At 37.0% G+C, this 27,943-nt stretch overlaps 1 protein-coding gene across 1 annotated transcript in view; it reads right to left on the bottom strand.

The window, feature by feature from the left end:
• Positions 1 to 538: 538 nt before the first annotated feature.
• Positions 539 to 27,943, bottom strand: part of LOC148645446 (uncharacterized) — a 35,222-nt gene continuing 7,817 nt past the window's right edge. The window contains exons 2-8 of the mRNA XM_088610977.1: positions 19,705 to 19,870; positions 18,650 to 18,789; positions 17,302 to 17,394; positions 12,824 to 13,756; positions 6,754 to 6,825; positions 5,987 to 6,065; positions 539 to 5,237 (exon numbers count right to left, since the gene is read on the bottom strand). Of these exons, the coding sequence (XP_088467103.1) occupies positions 5,042 to 5,237; positions 5,987 to 6,065; positions 6,754 to 6,825; positions 12,824 to 13,756; positions 17,302 to 17,394; positions 18,650 to 18,789; positions 19,705 to 19,870 (1,679 nt within the window). The 3' untranslated portion in view covers positions 539 to 5,041. The remainder of the gene's footprint in view (positions 5,238 to 5,986; positions 6,066 to 6,753; positions 6,826 to 12,823; positions 13,757 to 17,301; positions 17,395 to 18,649; positions 18,790 to 19,704; positions 19,871 to 27,943) is intronic.

The following is a 27,943-nucleotide window of genomic DNA, read 5'->3' as shown; positions in this document are numbered from 1 at the left end:
AAACTCTTAAATTATCTTAAATGATTCATCATACAATTGATTCATCTGGATCCATATAAATCTGCAGAAATTGGTATGGTGATCTGTGTATAATCTGGTATGGTTATTGAGTATTGTATTATAAATAATAGGATTGTGCTATAAAGTATAATATGTCTACGGAATAATTTGTGTGGCAGAGAAAAATTATCTGAATTAAGAAACGCCATATATCTACAGATTAGACATATGATTTCTTACTGCAGTGGAGGCAAGAAACTGGAGAGGTCCACTTCATCTTTGATTTGTCAAGTTTATGATTCATACTTGAACTATGAGCACAGTTACCAATTTTGGTCTGTTCCAGGAAAGTCAGGTTAATGTCCAAATGCCCAAGATATGAACAATTGGAACTTTTTAATAAAAGTTAACATCATTGGATGGGGGGAGAATGGTTTGTATTTTGAGTAAACATATAGTTAGGTGTTTAAAATTGTTCTATTTATCATTATATGTTACACATATTGTTAATTAAACTTGCAAAAAAAAATCAATCACCTTTTTATTTTTGGTTGCATATGTTTTATTTCCTCTGCACACAATTAGCTCAGCTGTACTTTTTATCCTCTTAATAATCACATCAAACATTAATCCTCACGTTATGGTGAAAATCGGTTCACTTCAACGGTTCTTCCCTAAAATAGACATTTTGCATCACTTGCATCTCACGGAGCAGGTTTTTTTCTTGTTCATGACCATTCAGAGACCTCGAAGTACTGTGTATAAATAATATATAAACATATAAAACAAGTCCAAAGTTTGTGTAATTTTGTTTATTTTAAATGTTAAAAGTTGCATTCACAAAAAATCAACAAATTCTTTACAAATTAAAGAGTGTTATTTATGGAATGTTGATTAAGCAATATTTGTATGGGAGATTATAAATAAATAAATTGTAATACACAATGGATAGAATGTATTCCTAGAGCTTAATTCAGAACAGTGTTGCTAAAAATCATTAAGCCATAGTAAATCCTGAGTTTGCAGTACCTAATATAAGAAACTTACAAGTAGAGTAGACGTAGTTAAAGTAACCCACATCAGCGAAGCTGAAGTCTAGTCCTTGTACTTCAGGGTTCTGTGATTTGTCTTACACTTGTTCAGTTGTGATCAACATGTAAATTCTCCCAACACAAGCATTGATTGTGCTGTATCAGCCACAATCAGATACTGTATCATTCGTATCACCTTCATCAAGAGCCTGACTGGAAGCTAAGACAAAAGATACAGATCTTCTAATGCTAGGGTTAACAACAGACTGTTCTTTCAACTGAGTTTTGAGTAAGTTTAACCAGAACCTTTAATGACTGAAAAGGTATCTGGTCTGAAACGTACAACAATCCTAACTTGTTGGATATAACACTTATCTCAGATGCTAATCCTAGGCTGTTGGAAATGTGGATGATTTATCAGATCAGTAGGTTCCTGAAGAATAGACAGACCACAGTTAATCTAACTGGACCTTTCATCAATTTCAGATCCTGGCAAAAAGCTACACATGGACAGGTTCCTTGTCTTACTATATAGTGAAGTTGAAACTCCCTTATCTTTTAATAAATCAAAGTATTAATTCAATCAAGCATTCAGTTTAGTAACTCAAAGCTGAGTTGGGAAACACTGGAAGACATTGAGTGTCTACAGGTCTGATTAAATTCTGCTTTTGCGACCTTTCTTCTGTTTTTGGGAATAAGAAAATGCATTAAAAGAAGAGCAAAGGATGACTGTAATTTTGCAGTTTAATTCTGAGATTTCCTATCCACATCTTGTTTCAGTCTCCCTCTCTTTTTCTTGTTTCAATATTAACATATTTCTTAATTGAATTTTGAACTGGACATTTAAGTCAACTCTAAAATGTAAAATGTATAAAAAGCCAATGATTGGGTCAGCCATGGTTTAGGTTAATCTCTGGGAGTGAGATGGGATGTGAGCAGCAGTTACCAGTGGTTTTGCACCAGCCCAACTTGTCCGAAAGCTTTTTATGACACAACTATTCAGGCAGCAGTTTCATGGTTTTAAATGAATTTTTAAGCTTTGAGAATAAAGCTGAAATGTACATATAAAAATTACAACAGAATTGTTCTACACATATGATTATATAGCAAAACCATCATTAGCTATAAAACACAGCATAAAGTGCATTTATACAGCAATATTAAAATCTCTTAAGATGGAATTTTTTTGTCTTTCTTTTTACCCAACTACATTACAATAACAATAGGAACAAGCAAAAAAATCCCAAAGCACCCCAACCTGAAGCACACAAATGGCACAGACATACAGTACAACGGCTTTGGCAGCAGGGCTTTTTGTCTCTGGGCAGTCGCAGACAACCTGGCTTTGAAGAGGAGTGTCTGGGGACTGACGTCCCCACCTGTACCTGCTCTCTTCCACAGCACACTGTTTCTGAAGCTTGTTCTGCAGAGGGCAAGCAATGCTAATCACAAGGGCACCTGAAGACATGTTAACAATTAAACAATCTCCTCTCCTCAAACAATCACAGAGATTCAGCAGGACTACTAGTAATAGCTATAATAATATCTATTCAATCCCATATTCCTCTTTTCTTCTTGAATATACACCAGCTCTTTGCCTGTCGCTGCCCTCACTACCTAGGAGTTTTTCTTGTCAGGTCATCTATTTCCTAGACTAGGGTTTCCTAGTCTTTTCTGACCTACAGTCCCCTTTTCAATAATTATCTCAGAATACGGCTCCTCAAACATGTAAATACTAAGTACAATAAATACTGCAGATGTTAGTCCTAAATTAGTAAAATCTCGAGTCTAGAACTACTAAACCATTTCTGAGTCAAGACCCCTGGGGTTGATGCAAAAAACAATTACAAGGCACACAATAATCTGTATAGTTGCAGCTTTCAAATAAACCCAAAAAGGAAAAAAAAGAGCAACATAATTACTGTAGACCTTAAAACATCAAATTGCCCAAAAAGCACTGAAATGTCTTGACATTTCCTAGAGAAAATTCCAGTCATCAATAAAATTACAAGGACTAATTAGAGGCCAGTAAAGACAAAATAAAAATATAACATTTAAAAATTAACAACAAAACGCAATTTTCTTCTTTCAATTGTTAAGCAGGTAAAACATTTCCTATTTCTGCAAAATTCTGTAAGATTATTTTACACTGTATGTTTCTTTGCACCCAAGGCATTGCACTGCATTGGTTTGTGATAAATTATATTAACTAATTTTATTAAGAGCTAATTAAATACAACGTACGATTAAACCATCAGATCGCTTTCAGAGAGCCTTAACTGACATTGACAGCACGACTCATGAAATCTGCCTCTGAAGGAGTATGGCCCACAACACATTCATGTTGGGCCACTAATGTATTTAAAGACCTGGAGAGTGAAGTATCTGTTGTTGTTGTTCCGTCATCATTGCAGAATCAATGGATTAAGCACAATTAAAACAGTGATGCTGAACTGACTAATCTTATTTTAAAATAGTGGTGTTGTGTCTATATTCTGTTTAACTATTCTTCTAAGCAATGCTAAGAAGGCTTATTTTTTCTGTTCTATCCCTGCAGGTTTGGATATACTGTGATATATGATATATCAAAATATGATATATGAAAAGCTTACATCTATCTTTCAGTCTACTGTAAGATACCTTGTTGGTCATACAAGGGTAGAAGTAAAAACAAATGTATCCCTTTATTAAATTATTTAAACTATTTAAATAGACATTAATAATGAAGTCCAACTAGGGAAAAAAAGCACTGGAGTTTTGCATGACCACTATATTATTTAGAGATGTCCCTTTACTAAAATACAATATAGACATTGGGATATACAGTAAGAAGACATTCAGGTATTACTTCCAGTTTTATAGCCTCCTTGGCAACAAATAATGGCTAAAAATTATGTTCCACATGAAAACTATACATACTGTAGACTTCTCGTTGTCTATTAATTCCAAAAGTCCCTTTCTGAACTTCCCCTAAAGATGTGTAATTGTATCTATAGTACCAAACAATAACTAACACTCACTCACAATGACTAACTACTGTGCTTTGGGCAGCAGATAGAAGTAGATGGTATTTCTCAAGATTTGTGCTTTTATGTTTCTGCAGATGTTACAATTTCAGCCAAGTTCACTGACCTGCTTCCATCCAGCCCAAACTCTAGTATTATTCATAGAACAACATTTTTTAAAAAAACGAAAGTTTGCTGAAGCAGAAGTACAGTGATTGTGACGCTTTTCATACCTTATTTTGTATTTGTATTTTATTCTTATATTTTCTTTGTATGTTTCACTTTTGATGAACCTCAGGAATTGCTTATGTACTTCAAACTTTATCTAAATAGTACTGGGCACTCAAGAAAGCAAAGTTCCATCTCTATCCTGCAAGGAAAAAAGATCTTGTTGGGTCTTTCTCTTGGCAAAAATACAGTAGACAAATTCTGAACTAGAGACTATTGTCTCGCAGAACAAAGAACAAAATAATGAACCACCTTATAAGGAGAATAAATATTCATAACTCATACTCTACAAAAGAAAATAAGAAAAATATATTTTTTTATTTAAAATGTAAATGTCACTTTCAAATGTTTTTGATTAAAATATAAACCTTATTTGAGTATTTTTAGTGAAAATCTGATTCTCAGAATGCATAAAATGTGTCTCGGAAACAATTCAGTTAATAGTGAAATATATTCTTTCCCATATTCAAACCTGGATTTAAAGAATAATCTTCAAATTGTTTGGATAAGTAACAAACCAAATGATAGTGACCCTTTTGTTAATTTAGACAACATTTTTCTTGCTATGTGCCCAATGTTTCAGAAGTCCAAGCCTGTGGCTTGCAGTCCGCGCTCACAGACATCCAGCTTGGGGTCTGTTTCCTGGTCTCATACCCACAGACTGGGTGAGCTCTTGTGGCCCCCTACCCGATCCTCCCCATCCCCCAGATGCCTTGTAGCTGAAGGCCGTCCTGCCCTGCTCCAGTCCCCAGGCCCTCCACAGGCATCTTATGCCATCTAGGATTTCTCAGGGGAGTCTTCCAGGGCGATGACGGTGAACTCCTCCCCATTGCCCCCGTTCTCCTGAATCTTCTCCTTGTTCATCAGCTGGACCATCTCCTGCTCTCGATCAGCCTTTGTGTTTCCTGCTGCCCCATTGCCATCCCTTCCTGGTTTGCTTGTAATCACCAGCTTCTGCTTCTTCCCACACCACCTTTACAAGAGAGATGACACATCTGCCCATTATGAATGCCATGGCTTTCCCAGGTTAGGAAAACCTCAAAGCCAGACCGTCCAGGCCAACCATGTCTTTCAAAGCCCACTTACTCTCCTTCATTGTCTACTCATCTCTTCCTGTTTATGATTCAAGATACTAACCACAAACCATGTTTTCTTTTCAAAACAGAGAAGTTTTGATCTGTAGCTACACTACTTCTGCCCAATACATAGTAAATAAGGGTTTAATCCAAAATGGGTGAGTAAAGGTGAAGTCCATCTCATTTTGCATCATTCCTGCCTTCCCTGTTATTCTTTCAGCTCCTTCTCTCATTTGACCTTGTGGAAATCTTTTAGAGGTTTATTGGCCTCGTATTTATGGTCAGGCTGTTGCTCTCTCAGCCAAGATGGTTACAGCCAAATCCTTATTCTAAATATCGAGTTGTGTTGTCCAGTATTTCTAACAAATTACACAAGTCAAAGGTTTGATCATTATAATTTACATATGGGTGCATTACATTATCAGCAAGCATTCCTGTGCTGTTTTCTTAGAGGACAGATCAGACAGATTCAGGGTATAATAGTTTGTATTAGAAGTTTACCACAGGCTATGGATAATACTGTAGCTGCAGCATTGCTTCAAAATGAGAAGAACACATTAAAAGATGTAAGTGAAACTTTAATAATTGAAAATATCAGTTTGTTCCCTCTTTGCTCTAGAAAGGTGTCAATTTTTGTTTGTTTTACCTGTGTCTGGTAGCGATGGCAATGCACACAAGGAAAATAACAACCACTGCTACAACCACAGCCAGGATGATCAGCCAGTCTGCAAGCAAGGGGATGTGATATTAAAATCTGGCACACATCACTCAGCTTGTTTTTCCATTAAGAAAAGGAAGTTAAGCTGGTAACATTTTGAATGTCAAAGGGCAAAACTGTCAAATATAATCCTATGCATTTATCTCTAATGTGTATACCAGTATCTGTCTCTGAGAATCTTTATGTATTTCTGTATGTGGAAAGTTACACATATCTTAAGTATCAATCTTAGAATATTCAAAATTAAATAATGTTAATTATTATACAATAAAAATCTTAAGTTTTTATTTTTAGTTTTCTTTATAGTTTATGATTGTTTTTATTTTATGTTTATTTTTATTTTAGATGTGGTTGTTTTTTTGTTTAATTCAACACTCTATAAAAATTCCATTTAGCTGAGATATTTACTTGCTGATAAATAAATTTCATGCTCTCACAAGTACTACTGTATCTAAAGGGAAACATTTCTGTTTTCTTTAATTTAGTTTTTATTTCTTTGTCAAGCAATTTGACAATTCCAGCAATTCTGCTCATTACTCTGAGAAACTAGGAGCGGTGTCTAGGAAAAGTTCTCTGTCGCTTTATATAAGATAAAAACAGTCTCACAAGCCCATGTTTGAAGATTACTTCTTCCATCATTACTTCTATCATAGTTTCTCTAAACCCTGCTGTAATGTTCCTTGGCAGTGACTTACCTGGCACTTTATGGCCCTTGTGTCTTTCTGTATCGGGCGGAGCTGCAGTCTGAGGAATAATCATACGACGGCCTGCATTTGGTGAAATTAAAAGAAAAGAGCTTGAAGAAGAGATTAAAGAAGGGTGCATCACTGTAGCACATTGGTTAGAATTGCTGCCTTGTAGTGCTGGGGCCCCGAGTGCAATTCTGGACATGGAGTTTGTATGTTCTCCCCACGACTGTGGGAGTTTGGTTTTGGACAAAAGTGGGAAAACTGGCCCTAGGTGTGAGTTGCGTCTGTGTCTGTGTTTGTGCTCGTGTGCCCTGTGATGAACTGGCATCCCGTCCAGGGTGTATACTGCCTTGCATCTGTTGGTTCCTAGGATAAGCTCCAGCTCCACCATGATCCTGTATCGGTTAGAAAATGGATGGAGATTCAAGGTGCAGTACTGTGAGCTGGAAAACAGACCCCTTCTGAATGGTGCAAGAACTGGCATGATGGTCTGTGGAATTTATATTAGTGAACACGTTTATCCCTGAAGAACAAAACTGTTACACATGATGCTCAGAGAAATGTCTTTTTCTCAAAATTTAAACACTTCCTTTCTTAAAAATAAGACTACTTCCTGTTTGTGATCTTTGCTTTTGTTTTAGTCCCAGAACAAACCAAACGAGTGTAAAGTAACACCACCTCAAACTGAGATGTAACCACCACAAAGATGGGTAAAGCCAGATGTCCAAGGAATTTTACATTCTATGCGAAGGTGAAACACATAAAACATATATCAATATTTTTTAAGAAGTTGAAGTAGGTAGCTGGTAGGTTAAGTAGATAAATCATCAGTCCAGGTACAGTATATCTCATGGAATTTCCGCTGCGTCACAGACCGATAAAACAGCCATAGCTAAGACGCTTTAGTTCAGATACCAGTGGAAGTTATGCTCTAAATTAGGAAACTGTTCTCTTGTGCTTTTTGCTTTAGTTATTTTTGGTGATTGCATATTAAATGTGTTTTTCTCTCTATTTCAAGAAAATAAAACGCAGAAAAGGTTAAACAACCATCTCCTCGCAAATGCAATAGTGAATTTGTACGAAGTGTGAGTGGAGGGTATCTCTGCAGGTTTAAACTGAAATTGAGAAGAAACCATTTATCATCGATGCCAACGCGGTTTCTGCACCTGAAATACTGCAATTCTGTGAGGAGGAAATGATATTTCTCTGTAAAATACAGTAAGCGGTGTTTATGATGTTGCCAAGCAGCCAAGTGTGATTTCCCTGGGGACATCGATAGACACCCTGCAGACGTCATTGGACTCCTGGGAATTCCCAGTGGAGCCCAGTGACAACGTTTTCATCATACAAAGTTACTGTATGACTGTTTCAGTGATTCAGTCTCAGGTCTGAATCAAGTGACAGCTTTGGAGTTCATGCCGGCCTGCTGGGCTTCAGTTCAGATTTAATTGGACCAGAGATCTGGTGTGGAGTTTCTTTATTAAATAGTTACCAACCAGCTAGACGCCAGCAAATGTCTCATTATCTGTCCAAGCCCTCCGGTATTTCAGTGTAATCATTGTTACTTCACATTACAGTGCTTGCATTGCCTCCACCTTCTATCAGACACAACATATATAATGTAAATATGTTTACACCTGAAGAGGGCTCCACGGCTGAAACGTTGTTTTCTTTCTTCCTTTTTTTCAGCATGGAATAAACCTATTACTTGTTCCTTTGCAGCCTACGCATGCTGACGCAGCTACCCACCTGAACCATATATAATGTAAATGCACATACAGTAGCTTTATATAATGTATAGGCCTGAAAAATAAACTGATGTGCCAAAAAAATGTGACACTCAAAAACAAAACAAAGATTCATGGATTCATGGAAAGGTTTCAGTATGAAATATGAAATATGATGCATTGACAGAATGAAAACATCACAGAGTTGATGCAGATTTGGCCTCTGTGAACATTAACCCTGTTCTAGGCAGTGCTGATGCCTCGTCTGGTGGTAGGATGTTCTATCACTCTGCAGCTGCAAACAGCTGTTGAAGGTTGACCTAGCTGTGTTTCTTTTATCTTAGGGCTTTGGCAGGCTGGGGTTCTTTTTTAGTTTTTTAATTTGGAATCAAATGGGAGCTCTTAACTGAAGTTCAGGAGGGATAATGACAAAGAAGCCAACTTATAGCCGAAGTTTGCTATACCACACACTTCTTTTCGCAATTTTTCTTTCATGCATATCTCCTCCACCTCATAGCTAACCCTAAGTTCAAGATGTTACCCCCCCCCCCCCCCCCGAATGGGGGTTCAAGCCTCCTCATACGGTATTCAGGAGACCAGTCACAAAGCCTATGATTCTTGGATGTTGTTATTCTTCATGAATGATTTTTGTTGTAAATACACTGAAATGTGTAACCATCATTTGGGTGCATGAATGTGTTGAATTACCATTTATCAATAATGTGACAAGGTATCAAACCTGTGATCAGGCATGTACCTTTACTGGTTGAGACACTTATGAGGCCCTTTGCTTGCCCTGTTTGTGTAACCCAACAATCACCTTCAACCAGGCAATCTAGACACTGGACTATTGCAAAAACATGATTGATTTACTGTTCATTTAAGGTATTGTAGTGCAAAGTGTGACAAAGCACTCAAGAGTAGTTTTCTAAGATCACATGAAAATAAACCATATCCATAGGAACCAGACTATAAACTAAACTGTGGTACAGTATCTAATGTGACTCAGACTTCCAAAAAATCTTTGTGGCTTGTGGTATATAATGAGCTGTGAATCACCGCCCTTATCTTTGAACTACATTAGCAACGGAAAAGTGTTCAATAACATTAAATTAAACAAAGGATATGAGGGCACCGATTGTTATTAGCCTATTTTGCCACTTTGAGTGATAGCGTGTATAGTTGAAACCTTCTTTCGTACTGTATCTCAGGAAACATTTTTAGAAAAAGGATAAAGATTACAGCTTGGAGAAAAGACAGATTGGTTGACCCATTCTGGTTACTTGAAACACCACAGTAACCTCCTTATGCAACTGTACTCTGGTTATTTTTTTAATCAGATTGTTGTACGGTTTAACCACAAAGATACAGTATTGTGTTTCTGAGGTAACTGTAATTGAGGTTATTGTGTGCCTGACGTGTGTTGCAGCTTGTGGTGTCTGCAGCACTTCTAATATGATTCTGTGTTTTCAGCCAGCATCTAAACATCATGTTAATATTAAGATAGTAAATTACTGAAGGGAGTCAGAAGTCACTTTGTTCCAGGAGTGTCTGATGTCTTCTGTTTATTGTTCAACCTTGAGTATTCATTAAACTATCAAACATTTTCCCTACAAATCTATAACAGTTCATTACTCAAACCACTTCACTTCATTAAATATTAAAGAATCTTTGAAGCACAATAATTTTTGTGTTTGAATAAAAGAAAACAAGGAGCAGAACAGTCACATTAACCAATACATGAACTCATTAATTTGAAATAATATTTGTGGGATTTGTGATATCTAACAATTTCCCAGAATAAAATGTAGAAACTTCCAACAGGCCATAACAACTCTGAGCTTTTCATTTTCTTTAGCACCAATTAGAACATTTCAGTTTGATTCACTTCTCTGTTTTTCACTTCCTGTCACATCTTCTCTTTGTGCTTCTGTGAAAAGAAACTGAAATAAAATTGACATCACTGCTTAACTAAACTAGAACTAGGTCTGGCTGCACTGTAGCACAGGACTGACAAAAAGGCTTTTCAAACTCTTAAAATATCACATGGGTCTATTTTCCACATCCAGTAACATGTAACTCTGAAATAAGAGCTTTTAGAGAATTTATGAACAACCCAATCAGTTTTATCTTGGCAAGTAAAACAATATTAATTTATCAATTTTTAAACTAAACTAGGAAGAATCCTGTCACTATGCACATTGTCCATCAATTTATATAATCTATAGTATATACTGTATACAGTATCATATAGAGCCATGTCAGTTTATAGAACAGAGAACCTACAGTATGCACTACAGAATACCCTACAGAATTTAATTAATTGAACTACTAATTAAACTACAAAGCTTTTTTTTGTAAACTACAAAACAGCTCTGATTATTTTCTAGTGAACCATCCTGTCATTTTTTTAACCTGGTTGAAGTACTGTACAAGATCTTTTTGTTGTTTTCCACTTGTTGGTTGCATCTTTCAGAAGCTTCCTTCCCATTACCAGGAAACCATTTATTTCAGGTAAACATCCTGGAAGCACAACACAGAACTTCTCACTAGACAGGAGACCAGTCCGTCCCAGGACCCACACAAATTGGGAACGACAATTTATATTGTACCACCTTCTTTTGAACAGAGTGAAGAACGGGATTAATCAATTCACTGCTGAATACAGAAATTAAAGAATTTTGGTTTTCCCATGTAATGAGTTTGCCATTTTTGCAATTCTATAATCAAAGGAAATGTCCAGTTAAAATGCATCTAAAGTTTATTAGGAACAACAAAATAAAGTCAAATGAGAGTATTCACAGAGAGGTTTTTATCCTTTGCTAAAAGGTGAATCAGATTATTTTAACCTGGGTGCTCATTGGTAAAATCTGTTTTTCAAATGTAAATCCTCTCAACCTCTCTTGGGGAAAGAACCTAACGGTTTTATACTTATTTGATCAAATTCTGAATTCCTTTTGAGTAAGTTACTTCCTTGGATTTTTACCATGTGCTGCTTTTACTTTATCGTTGTCATAGAGTGTATATATATATAGTATATATCCAAAATAAAATCCATGGTTACTATAAAAGACTCAGAGGGAATCACCAATGACTGATACCAACTAGGTTTATAAGGCAAACTGTAGCAGCCTGTAACTCTGAAATGAAAGGCACCTTTGAAGACATCATGAGTCAGTGATGGGGATTTATTTTAAGCATTGCAATTATTGCTTTTTGTTAAAAACCCACCTGATTTATAAAACCAAACTGGATGTTTTATCTCCAAACCCTGCAGCCACACATGGAGACTCCTCAATCTTCCCTTCATAGAGCCACTCAACCTTTAAACACATCTTTACACGTGAGGGCCCCAATACCAGTGGGCCCAGTGCCAACTGGAGAAGAGGCCCACCCACAACTGCCCGTTTGACTAAGCCCGCCCTACCCTCAGCAGTGTTCAGCCAAGTGTGTGTCGCCATTTGGGATAGCCCGGTCACATGAGTAGTAACATGGTATGGGCCCAAATCCATAATGCCTGGATTATAGAATGACTTTACAGGTTGAGCCTTGAAAGATTGCTCTGATGTGCAGCTACAGTATGCTCACTGTCAAGATCTACTGTATATAACTGAGTTCTTTTTATAATAAAATACCTCACTTAAAGTTAAACACTTAAAATTAAAAGTAATTGAGCACGTAAGTAACATGTAACTCTGCTTTGCAAAGACAATGTTCCCAACAGTGGAGCAGTATTGTAAAAGATTAATGTATCTTTCACAACAGCAGCAAACAAACCAATGGAAATGAGTAATTCCCCACCCATGAAATAATATGGCACAAAACACCTACGGGCAGCACAGTGCCCCAGTGGTTGATATGGCTGCCTTCCAGCACTGGGGCCCTGGGTTCAATTCCTAGGATGGGATCTGCATGGAGTTTTGGAAACAATTGACCTGGGTGTGTGTGTGCCCTGTGAAGGACTCATTTCCTATGCAAGGTGTGTCCCACTTTGCATATACTGTAATGCTTCAAGGATAGGTGGCAGTCCACTCTGGCCATGAATTGGATAAGCAGGTATTGAAAGTGATAAATTGATTATGTTAATTCCTATGACACTGTTCTTTTTTAAAAAAGCACACCAAATTAATTTAAGGTATTCCACTACTGGCTAGCTTTAGTGAAAATATAAAATAAAATACTTTTAGTTCTCTGATCACAAATACCAACATAGACAAAATCTTTTAAGTAAATTTAGTAGTGAAGTCTTCTACAGTATACTGTTGCATATTACTATGTCTTCTATATGTGTGTACAGTATATTTCTATAATTACAAGCTGTCAAAAAAACAGAAACAGAGAAAACTTACTTCCATGTGTTTTGGATGGATTGGTCCTTGCAGTGGTTTTTGGAGTCTCCATTAACTTCCCTCCTGATGACTCTGTCCCTGTATCAAAAGGGTTTTCACTAGGTGAGTCAGCTGAGGGAGTGACATCGTTTGCCTCAGAGTCTCCTCCAGGACTTAAAGACGTAAACACTGGAGTCGTTTCATCGTCCGGTAACAAAACTGAAGGAATGAGGTCCCAGTCATCTGCACCTTCAGCTACTTTTGTTCTAGGTGTACTCACTGTAGTACTGAACTGAGTATCTGTATCTTTTTCCTGCAGGGTGCTATCATCTCCACCACCTAAAGGGACATCTTCTGGGTCCTCTGTGGTAATGGCAGGGGTGGTTGATTGAACAGCATCCTCTCTAGAATTGTCAGAGCTGACTGTCGTAGTGGTTCTATTATTGTCATCCGTAGACTCCACCTGAGTATTATCATTTATGTTCGAGTCAATACTTTTGGTGGAATTGACAGAGTCGTGCTTAGCCTCACTCTCTGGGTCAGGTTCCATTGTGGAATTGTCAGGGCTATATCCGTTATCCACATTTTCTTCAGAGCTCCGAGCTACACCCGTGGTGTTACCAGAAGAAGCTGCATCAGTCCTGTTCTCAAACCCAGGTTTTAAATCAATTTCAGTTGTAGAGGTATCGGAAATGTTTTCACCTTTTTCTTTCTCATGTTGGAAACCATCATTGACCGGGAGAATGATGCCTGAAGAGTTTGCAGGGGTAGTTGTTTCATCATCAGAGTGCGAAGGCACAGTTATTCCCTTGGATTCAGCTGGATCCATTGTAGTTCTAATCTGGGGCCTTTCTTCCTGAGGGTTTTCCGTCGTGGTTGCTGTTGGCTTCTCTTCACCACCAGGGGCTCTTTCTGTTTCCTCTTCTGCTTTATCAGGTTCTGGTGTTGGTTTACCTGTTTGAAGGAAACAAAGAGGAAAGAAGACATTTCAGGCAAGATTGAGGGCAGTTGTTTCTCTAAAATGGTTCTTACTCACTTTGTGAATGCTAATCTTTGCATTATATTTGTGTTTCACAAGAGGGATTATACTGAGGAGAACAGCCTAGGTTTAAGGAGCAGGGGACATCTTTAGGATAAAGGAAATGTTTAATGATAAATGTATGAGAAGCAGAAGTAAATATATGATAAGTAAATGTATGAAAGTATTTTGCAAAATGGAAAATACCCAGGGAAAAAATAAGGAAAATACAGCATAAACAGCCAGAAGTCCATTGTTATGTGTTTGCTTGAAAGAGGAAAGTTTCAGAAAATGATGAAGATTTGTCTAATTTCAGAAATGTAGGCACATTATTGATATATTAAAACTGGTATAATAAATTGTTTCATGTGTGGGAGTGCAGATGAAGCTTTAAGATAACAATGTGTTGCCAAATACAAATTACTTTTGCTTTTTTGTAGGATTTTTAAAATTATTTTTAGAGATGTTATTTATAATGATGTTTTAAAACAAACTACCTGGAAGACAGAGTGAATGTAAACAGTAGGAATGTATTGTGCATAAAATAATATGGAATGCAGAAAACAGCTATGAATTATGTAAGTAATTTCATCCAGACTATAGTACCAGGAGCTGCTTTTAAAGCAATTCTCAAATATGCTTTCTCTCAGTACTTGTGCACCTAACTGTATACCTCACTGAGGACTTTGCGTACATAATATCCTACTGGAACCAGGCAAACCAATTAATCCCTTGTACCTTGTACTTAGTTCATATTTGCTTGCATTGTTCACATTCTAAATAAACAGTATCTTCCTCGTGAGAGCCGACAGAACCAACCAAGGTGAAGCACAGCACAGTCATTACAAATTAAGTATTTCATTACAAAAATACAGTCTTCAGTTCCAGAGAGATGCAGAAGAGGAAAGTAGAAAGTAAATACAATGGCCTCAATACTTTAATTACGAAAATCCCCATGCAATAGTTACTTGGTGAAATATTTGAAAATGTATATCCTGTACTACTTGAAGTATATGATAATAAAAATACATTGCGATTTTAGTACACTAAATACTACAACATTAGTAGCAACACAGATTTTGCAACACATTTAAAATTGCATTCTTGAACAGGTTTTATAAAAGGTAAAAATACATGTACACTAATTTTCATTTTCAGTATTTGGATAAATAGAATGTGAATATTTTCACCAAATACTAGCAAATAGAATATAGAAATGAAAAGACGTAGCAATATCTCATTTATACACAGACCACTAGTAATCCCTGGTGTAGCTAATACAATTTTACAGGAAGTCAGTGTGCTGCTAGAAGCACTTTGATAAACCCGATTTCAAAATTTACTCAACTGTTGCATCCTGTCAAAATGTTCTTTAGAAAGAGGCCTGAAGGTTACAAGCCTAGAAAATCCCAAAATTGATAAAATAAGACATTAAGCAGAGGGAAACATAGCCAACATTAGAATGTCCAGGTTATTGAGAATTCTAAAGAAATAAATTGTTAATATAACTTTTAAATTTCCAAACTCCATTTTTTAAAAGAGCCTAAGATAATATTTCAGTGTTTTTGCAGACTTGCCTTGTTTTGTCCTCATAGAATTATGTTAAAATTATTTTAACATCATTTGCCTCCTGTTCTCAGTTTTAAATGTCATTCCACGTAGTTTCCCTGCAGATTTTTTTCAGTGCTTATTCTGAAGAAGTTCGCCGAGTTGAATTTGGCAATGAGTTAGAGGATCATGAATACTTGTATCTCGGTCCCCTGTTGTAGTGTTTTCTGTTCAGGACTAAAAAGGTTCATTTCCTTCAACCTGTCAGTGCAGGACATTCCCTTTGGCCCCAGAATGCATCTAGTTGCTCTTGTCTGGATTGATTCCCAAGCAACAATATCTTCTTCAACATGGTGACCACAATTGTGAACAATATTCTAAATAAGGCCTTACTTATTAATAATATAATTGTGACTTAATGTCATTTTATTTAAATAGTGTGCTTTTAATTATACCTACTAGCATTTGTCTTTTAATTAGGTAAATGATCCTTCAGTATAAACTTCTCTTTGTAAGGCACTTATATATACTCTGAAGTTGGTTTCATCTGCAAACATGACTAGTTTAAGTACAAACTACTATATAAAATATTTAGTGCGAGGTTCATTGAAAATGACTGCGGTTTACGAATCAAGTGCGTCACTGTAAAGTGAGATTACTCTCTTCTGAAGCTTCCTCTCACAGGACATGGAAATCACATCTGTAATCCACTGGTAAAGGTGCTTCTTGGATTCTTGACCCAGCACTCTCCTTCTGTGGCACAAGCCTCACAGAGAGGACAAAGTGCTCATGGTTCACATGAAAAGAGGAGACCTTTTGGGAGGATTGCTAGATTGGGGCAGACAGCAGTACAATTCTTTTTTTTTAGAGTGGTTTGGTTACTTCCTCCTTTAAATATAGAAGAAAGAGAAGTTCCATTTCAACGCCAGAACATGATACGCCCCAAATTTAAGTGTGAGTCAAATGTACCATAATTATTTATGCGAGAAGATTGTAGCTTCCTGTATAACTACATAACTTGTTTTTCTCTGTAAATTAAGCAGGATAGCAGTGGTCACATTATCTGATAAACACATTTCTAGGAATGACTATACACAGCTTGTGATCCTGGACCCAATGACTATCGACACATTACGATTATTCAAGTAGGAATCTGCGTCAGCATGCGTAGGCTTCAAAGGAACAAGTAAAGGTTTATTCCTGCTGAAAAGAGAAGAAAGGAAACACAATGTTTCGGCTGTGCTCGCACCTGAAGAAAGCTCCACAGCCGAAATGTTGCATTTCCTTTCTTCTCTTTTCAGCAGGAACAAACTTTACTGGTTCCTTTAAGATAATAATGTCGACTTGTACAAACCTGTGAAAGCTGCTAATTGATTGATATTTACTTTGTGGGCAGAGGCCAGCAGAGCGAAGTTTAGAAAAAAAATATTGTTAAATATGTGAGAAACTGACATGTGTGGCCTTACCGAGGCATGCTGTGTATTTTACTGAGATTCTTTATTTCTAATTTGGCAACTGTATTGAAGTGCATAATACGAAGAGATCAGTTATAACATGATTATTTTGAAATACAAAGTTGAAAACATTTTAAACTCAGCATAGTACAAATTATATAAATTAACAAATCAAATTGCTACCTGTTGTGATATTTTATTTACTTCATGACTCTTTTTAAATATGAGAACTGTTGAGAACAATAACTCTCAGCTTAAACATTTTGAAAAATGGCTAGCCCTTCTAAAGTTTAGATTTTAAAAGTGGCTGTTCCTGCTTTACTGTTGTCTCTGTCCGAGGATACTCTCCAACAGTGTGTAAGCCGAAGAAAGAAAAGTTCCCTTTATAGAAAGAGCTGAGTTCCCTGATGTTAATCAACCGCTAATTGCACCAGTAAATGACACCAGGCTGACAGTAGGATGCTGGGACATGACTGAACCTGTTGGGGGGAAGCTGTCCACTCCGTCCTCACTCTTTTCCAAGGGGTGTGGGATGGTAACCAGGGCTAAATCACAGTTCTTGTCTGATGAATCTGTTGGAAAGAAAACAAATGTTAACACATCCTGTTAATCAAGAGAGAGCGTTTGAGAGCATCAAATTAGAGCTTCAGGGTGTACTGTCTGATACCTCTTGAGTAATTTGTCATTTAGCAAATTTCTTTTTTTGAAGTAAAGCAAATATCATTCCTATCTAGCTGAAGCACTAAGGCCTTATTCAACTCCAATTCAGCAGTTTAAAGACACATTTATCCTCACAGTGCCTTCCTCCTGTTTCAATTTTTCCTGTGGATATCTTTTGAAATGTCTTACTTTTTTATAAGTAACAATCAGTATTTACCATAACTCATGTTAAATATAATTAAATAAAACAGATAATTCAAATGTTTATTTTAATGTTTTATAGAAGGCTATTTTTGTTTCCCCCAGCTTCTCCAAATACGATTAACGAGCTATTTTTCAGTCTTATCGCGCAGACCATCTATTGTCTTCTGATTTGCAGTTTGGATCATTCAAAATTTCTGTTAATACTATTTACTTCATCGGGTCTTTTTTCCACTTTTATAGCTCTTAGAATATAACCAGGGAAAGAAATTACCGCCAACATTCACCAAAACTGCATTATAAAATTATCTTTTGCTGAATTTAAACAGCTAATTGAACCAAGAATAATTACTTAGGAATGTTTATTACAGAGTTATTTCCAGATGTGTCTCATTTAATTGATGATAGTTTGTTTTGAGCTCCTTATGCAGTTATGTTAAACAACTCTGGACAGACCTGTCCCATTGCTCTGTTCTGTTGAATGCATTATCAGCAAAGTATCTAAAGCAGAGTGATACCAAGGTCTGACAACATGCACAACCAGGAGACAGAGAGGGTCCAACCAAAGAGCTGAGACAGGGTGCCACAAATACAAAGCAATCAGATCTCAACAGCCAAACTACTTGAGCTGCAATTAACTAATGTTACTCAAATCTCAACTATACATGCAAGATGCGCAACAGCTCCTCCAGTCACTGCAAGTTAAATGAACACAAAACTTCATCCTTCTGGCCTATTACAAATTCAGAAACCAAAGCTCAATGCCAACCCATTGGTTATACACAACAGGCCTCCGGCAAGTACGAAGTACTGAGAGATAATGGCAGAATTGTCGGTTGGCAGGTGGGTCAATGTTTTGATTTGCTTCCCAGCCTTATTGAGTTCCTCAGGTGCACCTACACTAAAGTCACTTTGAGGAGAATTGGAAGATGGGAATGCGCTGGAGAGCAGCATTAAGAACAATACCTGAGGAGTTGTAGCAGTAGGCATCATAGCGAACAGTCAGGTTAGCAGGGAGGACCAGGACTCCAGTGCTGTTAGCAGCACACCGGTCATGAGCCTGCTGGCGAATAATCGCAACACTGATGTTCTGAATCCAGCCATACCTGTCAACACCAAGAAACACTGAACAGAGGGCACTCACTGCACAACATGTACGAGACAAGGATCTGAAATGTTTAAATATATTTTAAACAATTTATGGAAATATATCAAAATTAATATTTAAGTATATAACAAGCACATATATGGTGTATATTGAAAATAAATGCTCTACATACTGTATTTCAGACCGCGTCAGCTAAATTATTCAGTCACTTTGCTGAGAGTTATTTTGATTTCACAGTTACTACATAATTTTCAGGACAGATCAGTGACAACTGCTGTTTTGGCATGGATTTAAATTGTACAGACATAATAAGTAGCCAATAAAAGATATACAGTATAATATAATCAGTAACCAAAACTGTTTCTCAAAAATTGTCAGCCAGACTGCAGATGTTCAGAGATGGAAAAAGAAACTCCACAAAGACTCCAGTAAGGATGATGAAAATAAAGAATCAGAAGAAACTTATGAGTAAAGATGTTAACAAAAATTCGTGATTATTTCTTCTATATACTATAATTATTACAAAATATACTTTCATATATTTGAAAGTGGTTTTCAAAAGAAGCTTAAATCATTGTATTGACAACATATTTAATTCTTAACTTCTACATTAACTGTTTTACATGAACTGATCACAAACATATTGTACATATGAATGATAACCATGAAAAAGATTCTTAGCAATTGCAAGTCTTGTCAAGGGTTCCCAGAGTTTTCACTATGATTATATTAGTTTCCACAGGGGTGATCAAAATGTATTCTTTGCTGTGCCATGATTATTCTGCATTAGAGTAAACATTACTGTATTTTTACCATAGTATCTCATAACAAACATTAGTAAAGGCAAACATTCACTATAAAAGCACTTCAGGTCCTGTCCAGAAAGATGGACCACAACACTATGCTGTCTTACCTGCAGGTCTCAAAGCCTTTACTGTAGGCCCTGTTGACGTCCTCTCGACTGGCCAGAACCGTGCCCATGGACAGACAGAGCTTTTCAGCCTCAGGGTAGGTCAGGAAGTAGCGACCACGTTGTTCAATGTGAAAAACACCTGCATAACTGCAGGTTTGGGTCAGGTCTGTGGGAAAGGCAGGGAGGGTACGTTAAGACTGGACATCTCACAGGTGCTTTCTTTTTAAAATTTTTAATTTTGTTTTTAAACACAGAAAACATATACCAGAAAAGGAGCACACATCTTTCACGTAAATGAAAATATATACTTGTACATTATATATTCATAAGAAAAAGTGAATTATTTAACTAATTTAATTAATTATACATCATTAACCTCCATTTGTAATATCATTTAGAATGTAGGATATTTTCCTATACTTCCGGCAACTTCCAAGGAACTTTATCAAGCCATTTGAAGCCATTTGAAGTTTCATGTGGAAACGGCAGTCCTGTCCACTCCTGGACAATCATCACTTTCTAATCAATTTCCACACTTCTATCTTAATAATGTTGACCTACATACAGTAGAAGACACAGTTTATCCACAGCAATGGTTGAGACAATTGAACAATGACAAGAGCAGCTAAGATGTAGATTATTTTACACCTACTGTATTCCTCAACTTGTAGAGGTCAATGATCATCCCCCTGCCCTGCAGTCTTCAGAGAGCTCACTGACCTTACCTGTACAATGCATGCTATTACTAAATGCCTTCTTGTGGTTCCTCCTTTCATACCCCAGAGAAACAGGAGACCTTTGGAGGCCTCTATATTGTTCCAAAGAGCAGAATGTTATTATTATTAGAAAATTTTACTAAGACATCTAAACAGATCTCTAGATTTGTGAGTAGATTTCTAAAATTCAGATAAGTTGTGACAAATATCACTTTGCTCCGTGCAATGCTATTACACTTACAGTAAAACATTTTTTATTGTTTGTTCGAGCAAGATATATTTTCAAGTCCTTAACACATTCGTCATTTGATACAGTATACATCTCTCTTCTTTCCTCAAGGGAATCAATAAATATCTTAATGAAGATCAAAAAACATAGAGTGTGGCTTTGAATAATGTGCAGCATATTAAAGTCAATATAAAAACTTCCCAAAAATGATCGGACTTAAGACAATTATCTAAAAGTAATAGAAAAGCTCCTTCTTAGTAGCAGCTTTTTTTTCATTAATGATCATAAGAAGTGTGTAAGTGAAATTTCAGTTTAATTCACTGCTGATGAGGGAGCACAGTTTATACTCATGTCTCTTCTAAAACAACCTGGAGCTTCTGTTATAAAAATCTTCCTGTGACTCGGGTTCAGAGGTGTGTAATTGGGTTCATGGCTGTGAAGCAAGAATTGACACTAATGTGAACTTGTCTGGTCTTTCACCTGGACTGCATGCTGTCTCCATGGAGTTTCTTATGGCCTCCTGTCATTTTGTTTTTCGACTCTCTTTGGTATGCAGCTGTGGAGAAATGTTTGTGCCTGCTCTGCAGACAATATGATAAACAAAGTCTGCCCTTATGCCTATATAGGCAAACCTTTATTTATTTTTTGTTCAATATGACATGTAAAGAGGGGGGAGGTATTCATTTTTGGGCAAAACATTTACACAAACATCACAGACCTATAAAGGAATAGAACATTTTATTATATTTGAACAGATTTTAATGTTTTTCATCAGTGGTATCACTAATCACTTTACTGTTTAGCTCATTTTTACTAATTAAAGTACATTTTATAGCCTACAAGAAGCCAGTCTAAATAAATTAATACATGACTTATTTAGCACCCAAGGCATTTAGGAGAGGCACCTTGGTAAAGTCAGCTCATGTGAGATTTACATAAATAAACGTGGAGAACCCATACAATTCTGACAGTTTGATGTCCCCACTCTTCAAATAGTAGCTTTTTCTCCTTTTTAATAATTTTACTTTACATAATTGCATAAAAGATGCAATTGAAAATCATGGATGCATGTGCAATATGAGAAGAACCTTACGTAAAAATGTTTCAGATGGAGAGTATTGCATACGTCAGAAGGGTTTTTTAGACAAAATTAAGGTGATTATTTTGAAAACAGGAAAAAAAGCTTTAGTTCAATTCAAACTGGTAAGGTGCAGTTTGCTGTCTTGGCAAAATCATAACTACCTAATGAGTGTTAATTTAATCAAATTGTTCTGAGAAGTACCAGTAAGAACAATTTAAAGCATTTAATTAAATCCCAGTCTTCTGTGTCTCATTGCACCAGGAAGGGAAAATGCATAGTGTTTCACTGATTCAGCACTTTCCACTGTTTATCATGTACAAACTTCTAGTCCTAGATAGCAGATCATCATCTTGACAGATGACCTGCAATAAATGTTCCTCTCGGGTGATTCAGAACAGCACCCTAATATCATTTCTAGGTTAATTTCTGCTTTTTTCCTTCAATAGATCGGACAGTCTCTCCATAGGCTTTCTGTTTATTTCCCATTCTTATTATGGGAATTTCTTATTGTGTTACAATCAGCTAAATGGAACTGTTGGTTTCTTAAATAACCAGAAGTTTTTGTATTTACTAATTCAATTTTTTTAAAAGATCCAGTGGTTTATGAAGTAAAAAAGTGAAAATTTAAACAGCAGTGTATGTGATAATAAGTGAACCCCTAGTTTGCTAGTAAGGTTTAAGTAAGGTTTTTTTCTTTATGGGAGGATGTCCAGGAAGAATGGGCAGCATGGTGGCATCAATGAGAAAGGAACACTGCAGTCCAACAGAAGAACCTCAGTCTGAATGTCATGTATGGGGGTGGCAACACTGTGGTTTGGGGCTGCTTTTCTGCCTCAGGACCTGGATAGTTTGCCATCATTGACAGAGCCATGAATTTGCTTTTTGTCTTAGCAAAGTCTAGAGGAGAATGTGAAGTTATCTGTTCATTAATCCGAACCAAAACACAATGATACAAGAGGATCTACAACAAAACAGCATTTTGCATTGGCCAAATCAAATTGCAGACTTAAACTACATTGAACTACGTTGTGGCAGGACAGGAAGTGAACTCTAAATGTAAGGAAACCTTCAAATGTCACTGATGTGAATCAGATCAGAGATAAGAAGGAGACAATCTTCATAAAAGCTAATGGGAGAGACTGATCAACAGTTATATAGGAAATTACTGCTCATTGAGGTACAACCCTTACCTAATCAAAAGGTTCACGGGCATATTCAAATAAAAATATTTACTGTTGAGTTATTTTGTAATCAATAAATTCAAATATAACTTTTGTCATTGTGATATATGTTTAATTGGGTTACCTCAAGCTTTTATTAACACTTTCATAATAATAATTTCTTATACTTATATACTGTAGTGATGTTCTGGACACTCCACTCAAAGCACTTTACAGGAAATGGGGATCCCCTCCACCACCACCACCAGTGTGCAGCCCCACCTGGATGATGCGACGGCAGCCAAGTGCACCAGTACACACACCAACTATTAGTGGGGAGGAGATCAGAGTGACGAAGCCAGTTCATAGATGGGGTCTAATTAGGAGGCCATGATTGGTAAAGGCCAATGAGAATTTTAGCAAGGACACCTGGGTAACACCCCACTTGCAGAGCACAGCCAAAGTACACTACATGCTACATGACATTTTGTATTTAAAAAGCAAATCTTTTGGGGATACTGAGTAACTCATATAGCAAAACAACACATGAGCAGATTTCAGACTAGTGAATCATGCTTCGTTAGTCTGAAACAAAGTCTTTCCACTAGGTGACTGTGACTGTGTGACTGGGATTTACCAGACTGTTGTCAGAGCAGGGATGGGATTAACCTGGGCCCTGGGCCTGAGTAGGCACAGAGCAACATCATTGAAATACAGTACTTCATATTCCTATAACATTGTTCATATTGGAGGGCTCAGATACTGTATTTCCATCTGTAGGGCCTAAGGTCTAGGATCATTACTCTGGGGTTTAATACAGGACTAGGGACTAGCATTTCCTCTAGGTGCTCTGGTTTCCTCCTACCTCCTGAAGACAAACCTGGTAGCTTATTGGCCATGCTAAGATGTTATATGAGGAACAGAAGAGGAGCCTCTTCCACATTAATCTGCCCTGTTTGGAGTACCACTGTAATCTGCCACAATACAAATCCTAACTTTACTCAGATAAGAAATGCATTTGGATGGAGACATGGTAAGTGGACAGAAAATAGGAAGCACATGTTCAGATTGGGGTGATATAATTATTGGAGACAGAGAGATCTAGGACCACTACTCTTCCTAGTTTATGTTACTGACCCAGATTCTGTTATTGTTACTGAACTAGACAAGTTTGCAGACAATATCAAGGAGTTCTCCCGTGTCAAAACATCCCACAGAGTTGTTCAGAACTAAGAACAAGATCACATGTTTCTCCAGTGTGATCCCTTGCGCTTACAACCTGCTCATATACAGTATAAGCAAATCAAGAAAGGTGAGTGGAATGGATTCCCACAGATGGGAAGCACCTCAATAAATAAACTCTGGCCTGACAGGCCTGATATGCTGTCCCTCTGCAAGCTAACATTGTGACACAATTAATGTAAAAGCACTGCAGAAAGAGTTAAATACTGGTGATTGAACTAATTAGAGGAAAATGATTACTGATTGAGTCTTCCATCTAAAAATAACTGTTACAATACAAATCCAGTGCAAATCGAAGTGCTTTAAAGGTACTCTGGATGCAATATTGCAGCCACTAATACTCACAGAATAATAACGATAATAGCAATTCACAAATAATAATGGCATCCATGAATCAAATGCTTTGTGAATGTTTATTGAGTATTCAAACTACTTTTTGGCTTAATCCTCTTGGTTAATGGGCAGAGTCTAGGTCATAGGATAAAGGGGCTCAGTGCACCATTCCGTGAGAGAAGTTAAGGGTTAGCAGCAAAGGTGGAGATTGGGCAAGAAAACAGACAGAAGAGGCAAGTGCATGTGATATATTTATAGTTCGGTTCTGATTGTGATTTAGAACAGTGGGGTTTGTCTGTAGTTATTCCTCCCGCACTAAACAAATTGCATTTGTCTTTTCGTTCTGTTTTCTTCTCTATGTGTGTAAAAAAAAAAAATACATAGTAAGAAGATTGAACAAAATCCCTCACAAAATTGCTGGATTGTGCAAAAAAAGATGAAATTCTTTATCCAGAGAACCTATTGCATTACTGGTGTCAGATTAATTTGTAATATTTCAGTTTCACCTATATTCTCAAAACAAGTGCATCTGTTGCTTGGGGTAAAGATGACAGGAGATTTACAAGCTGATCGTACAGGAAGTAAAAGATCACAGTTCACATCTATATTTGTATTTCCTTGGCAACCACTTCTGACAGAACAAATGCACAGCAACAGTTTGTGACAAACTAAAGATATCAATGTTTTACGCCAATTACAATTGCTCTTGAAGATTCGCAGAAAGTTCACTGCAATAGACCAGTTAAAAGAAAGCTGAAAACTTCTCCATCTGGCCTGAGAGGAGACAGGTTATAAGATACATTATTTTGGCATCTTACATTGAGCATTAAAGGTTGCTCTCTGTTACAATATATCCTTTTAAAGTATTCACTGATTTAAGTAACAAGCTTACAAACTTGCAAAAATATAGTTGATCTATTAAGCCATAGATTTGTCTGTATTTCTTAAGAAACTAGCAAAGGTAATGAGCTGAAAAACCTGGCATTAAGCGTTTTACTTTTTCATCCCTCGCTCTCCTCGGACACTGGGCACATTTACACGAGGAGTCACACACCTCCGGGGGCTGTGAGGGCTTGCTCTGAACTGCCACTAATTGGTAGGCAATAATTCAATCAGTCCTGGATATTAAAGCCCTTATATGCCACAGATCTGGTGCTCTGTCATTGAGATAACCCTTCGGCTAGGGTAACGCTCACTGTACAACTACCCCTTCCTTTCCAGAAGGATGCTCAGCTTGAATTCTGCCCAAGCGCTTTCCCATATGTCTCAAACACTCCACCTATCAGCACCCTGTCTGTCCAGCTAAGCACCAGAGCAGTGGCACAGAACTGTGGTGTGGTGACTCTGCCACTCTGCCCTGATCACCTCCAGACTCAGATGTCTCAGCATGTCTACAAATGCCTGTTCTTTCAGCAATCTCTCCAGCCTTCTATCTCTGTCTGCTCTTGTTCTCTGCCTGTATGCTTTAGAAGACTTGACCAGTAAAGGCACAAATGATCAAAAATCAGTGTCAGTAAAATTGGTAAAGAAGTTTCTGGTTTCACGTACAAACTACTGTCATGCTTCCTTAGATTGTTACACAAAAAACTTCATCCCTTTCAAACTTTTTTTTAACAAATGTTTGGGAGGGATGACAACAATGCTCATGTCTCCTTCACTAACTCATAATTCTCCATTCTTAAAAAATATAAATAACGTTGCAAGCCTCTCTCTCCTGTTCACATTCATCTCTCTGCATCCCACCTTTACCGGATCTCCAAGTTTGCAGCTACTCCCTGGTTAACTCCTCTGACTGTATGAGGATCCTTATTCCCTTGTCCTATGGCCAAGTCAAAGTTTCTAATGCCTGACTCCTCAATAGTCATTCCTTATGGTGCTTTTTCTTAGTAGAAGGTGTTATTCCTTGTGGATTGTTTGTGGATTGTATACTTAAGGTGTAGCTCTAACATTTTGCAACAGAACACACTTGTTTTCCTATATGCATGTAAAATGATGCATTCTATGTTTTTCTTGATATTTTTATAGAGGCACTTGATGAAGTGATGATGATCTTTCTTCTAATTCAAATAGGAAGAGCTAGAGTGGCAGATGGAAAGGATAGATGCACTCTGATATGAATCGGAATGAATCTGCCATTCAGTGTATACAGTGTTTTACAAAGTATTGAGACCCTTCATATGGTAAAATTACAAAATGATGCATAAACATTTTTTTTTAAATAAGATTTTATTCAGAGCTTGAAATCTCACACTGGAGCCTTGTAAGGGTAACACACACTGCAGTAAATGTCAGCGAAAAGTAAAGAGAAAAAACTGAAATATGTTGACTGCATAAGTATTCAGGCCCACGGTCTCAATAATTGGTAGCTTTGGCAGCAATTGCAGTGACAAGCCTTTTGTATAAATGCTGCCAACTTCGCACACTGGCTTGGAGCAAGTTATGTTCATTCTTCTAGGCAGATTTGCTCATGGACAGCAGGTTTCAAGTCTTTCCACAGATTCTCAATACGATTCAACTCACATTGTGAGTAACCCTGTCAAAGGACAATCACTTTTATTAACACAAGTTTGTCACCACCATGTTTGACAGTGGGGATGGTGCTGACTGAATGGTGCATTAGTTTGGGTTTGTGTCAAATGTAATACTTTGTATTTATACAAAAAGCTCCATTTATATCTTGTCAGAACACAAAATCCTTAAACACTTGTTTGCAATATCACTTACTGTAGGTGCTTTGTTGCAAACTCCGAATGGGATAAGTAATTTTCTTCAGTTCTATACAAGTCCCATTTGTGGAATGATTGGGACATTTACTCGCGTCTCTTGTACAGAACTCTTTTAAACACAGTTGGCCTCACTGTGGCACTTCAAACCAGTTTTCTAATTGCCCAGCTATTCAGTTTCAAGGGACAGCCTAATCTAGGTGGTGTCTGGGTTGTTCCAGAATTTAATGATTGACTTCACCATGTTCAACAAGATATTAAGGGATATTATCTTTCATTTATACTTTTCTTCTGATCAGTGCATTTATACAATCCCAAGTTGTTTGAAAAGTCCTTGGTTTTAAAGATTACTCTTCACATGGAATTTAGTGCCTGGCTGAGATCCAGAGATAGGTGTGTTTATTCTGAAATCATGTGAACCACTATTTCACAGAAATAGCAAGCATTGTGTGGCTCATTAAGGTAATTTTGTGGCCATAACTTACCTTTTACTGCAAGCTTTAAAGCAACAAAATATAAAAACTATGCAAATGTCTGAGTACTTTTGCAATGAACTGCACATTATATATAATTTTTTCTCTCATTTGTATTGTTCTTTGGTGCTAAATGGGAAGCAGTCGAAGTCGAAAGGCAGAGATGGATGGCACTTATTTCAGTAATAAGCTCTGCAAGTCCAGTGGTTTAGGAAAAAAACAAAAGGCGCTTATTCTAAATTCCTGAATAATGCATTCGTTCCTTATTAAATAATGTTTAGT

The sequence above is a fragment of the Lepisosteus platostomus genome, chromosome 18, assembly GCF_059453375.1.
Source record: "Lepisosteus platostomus isolate fLepPlt1 chromosome 18, fLepPlt1.hap1, whole genome shotgun sequence".
In the NCBI taxonomy this organism is placed as follows: Eukaryota; Metazoa; Chordata; class Actinopteri; order Semionotiformes; family Lepisosteidae; genus Lepisosteus; species Lepisosteus platostomus.
This window is presented reverse-complemented; position numbering and strand designations above follow the sequence as displayed.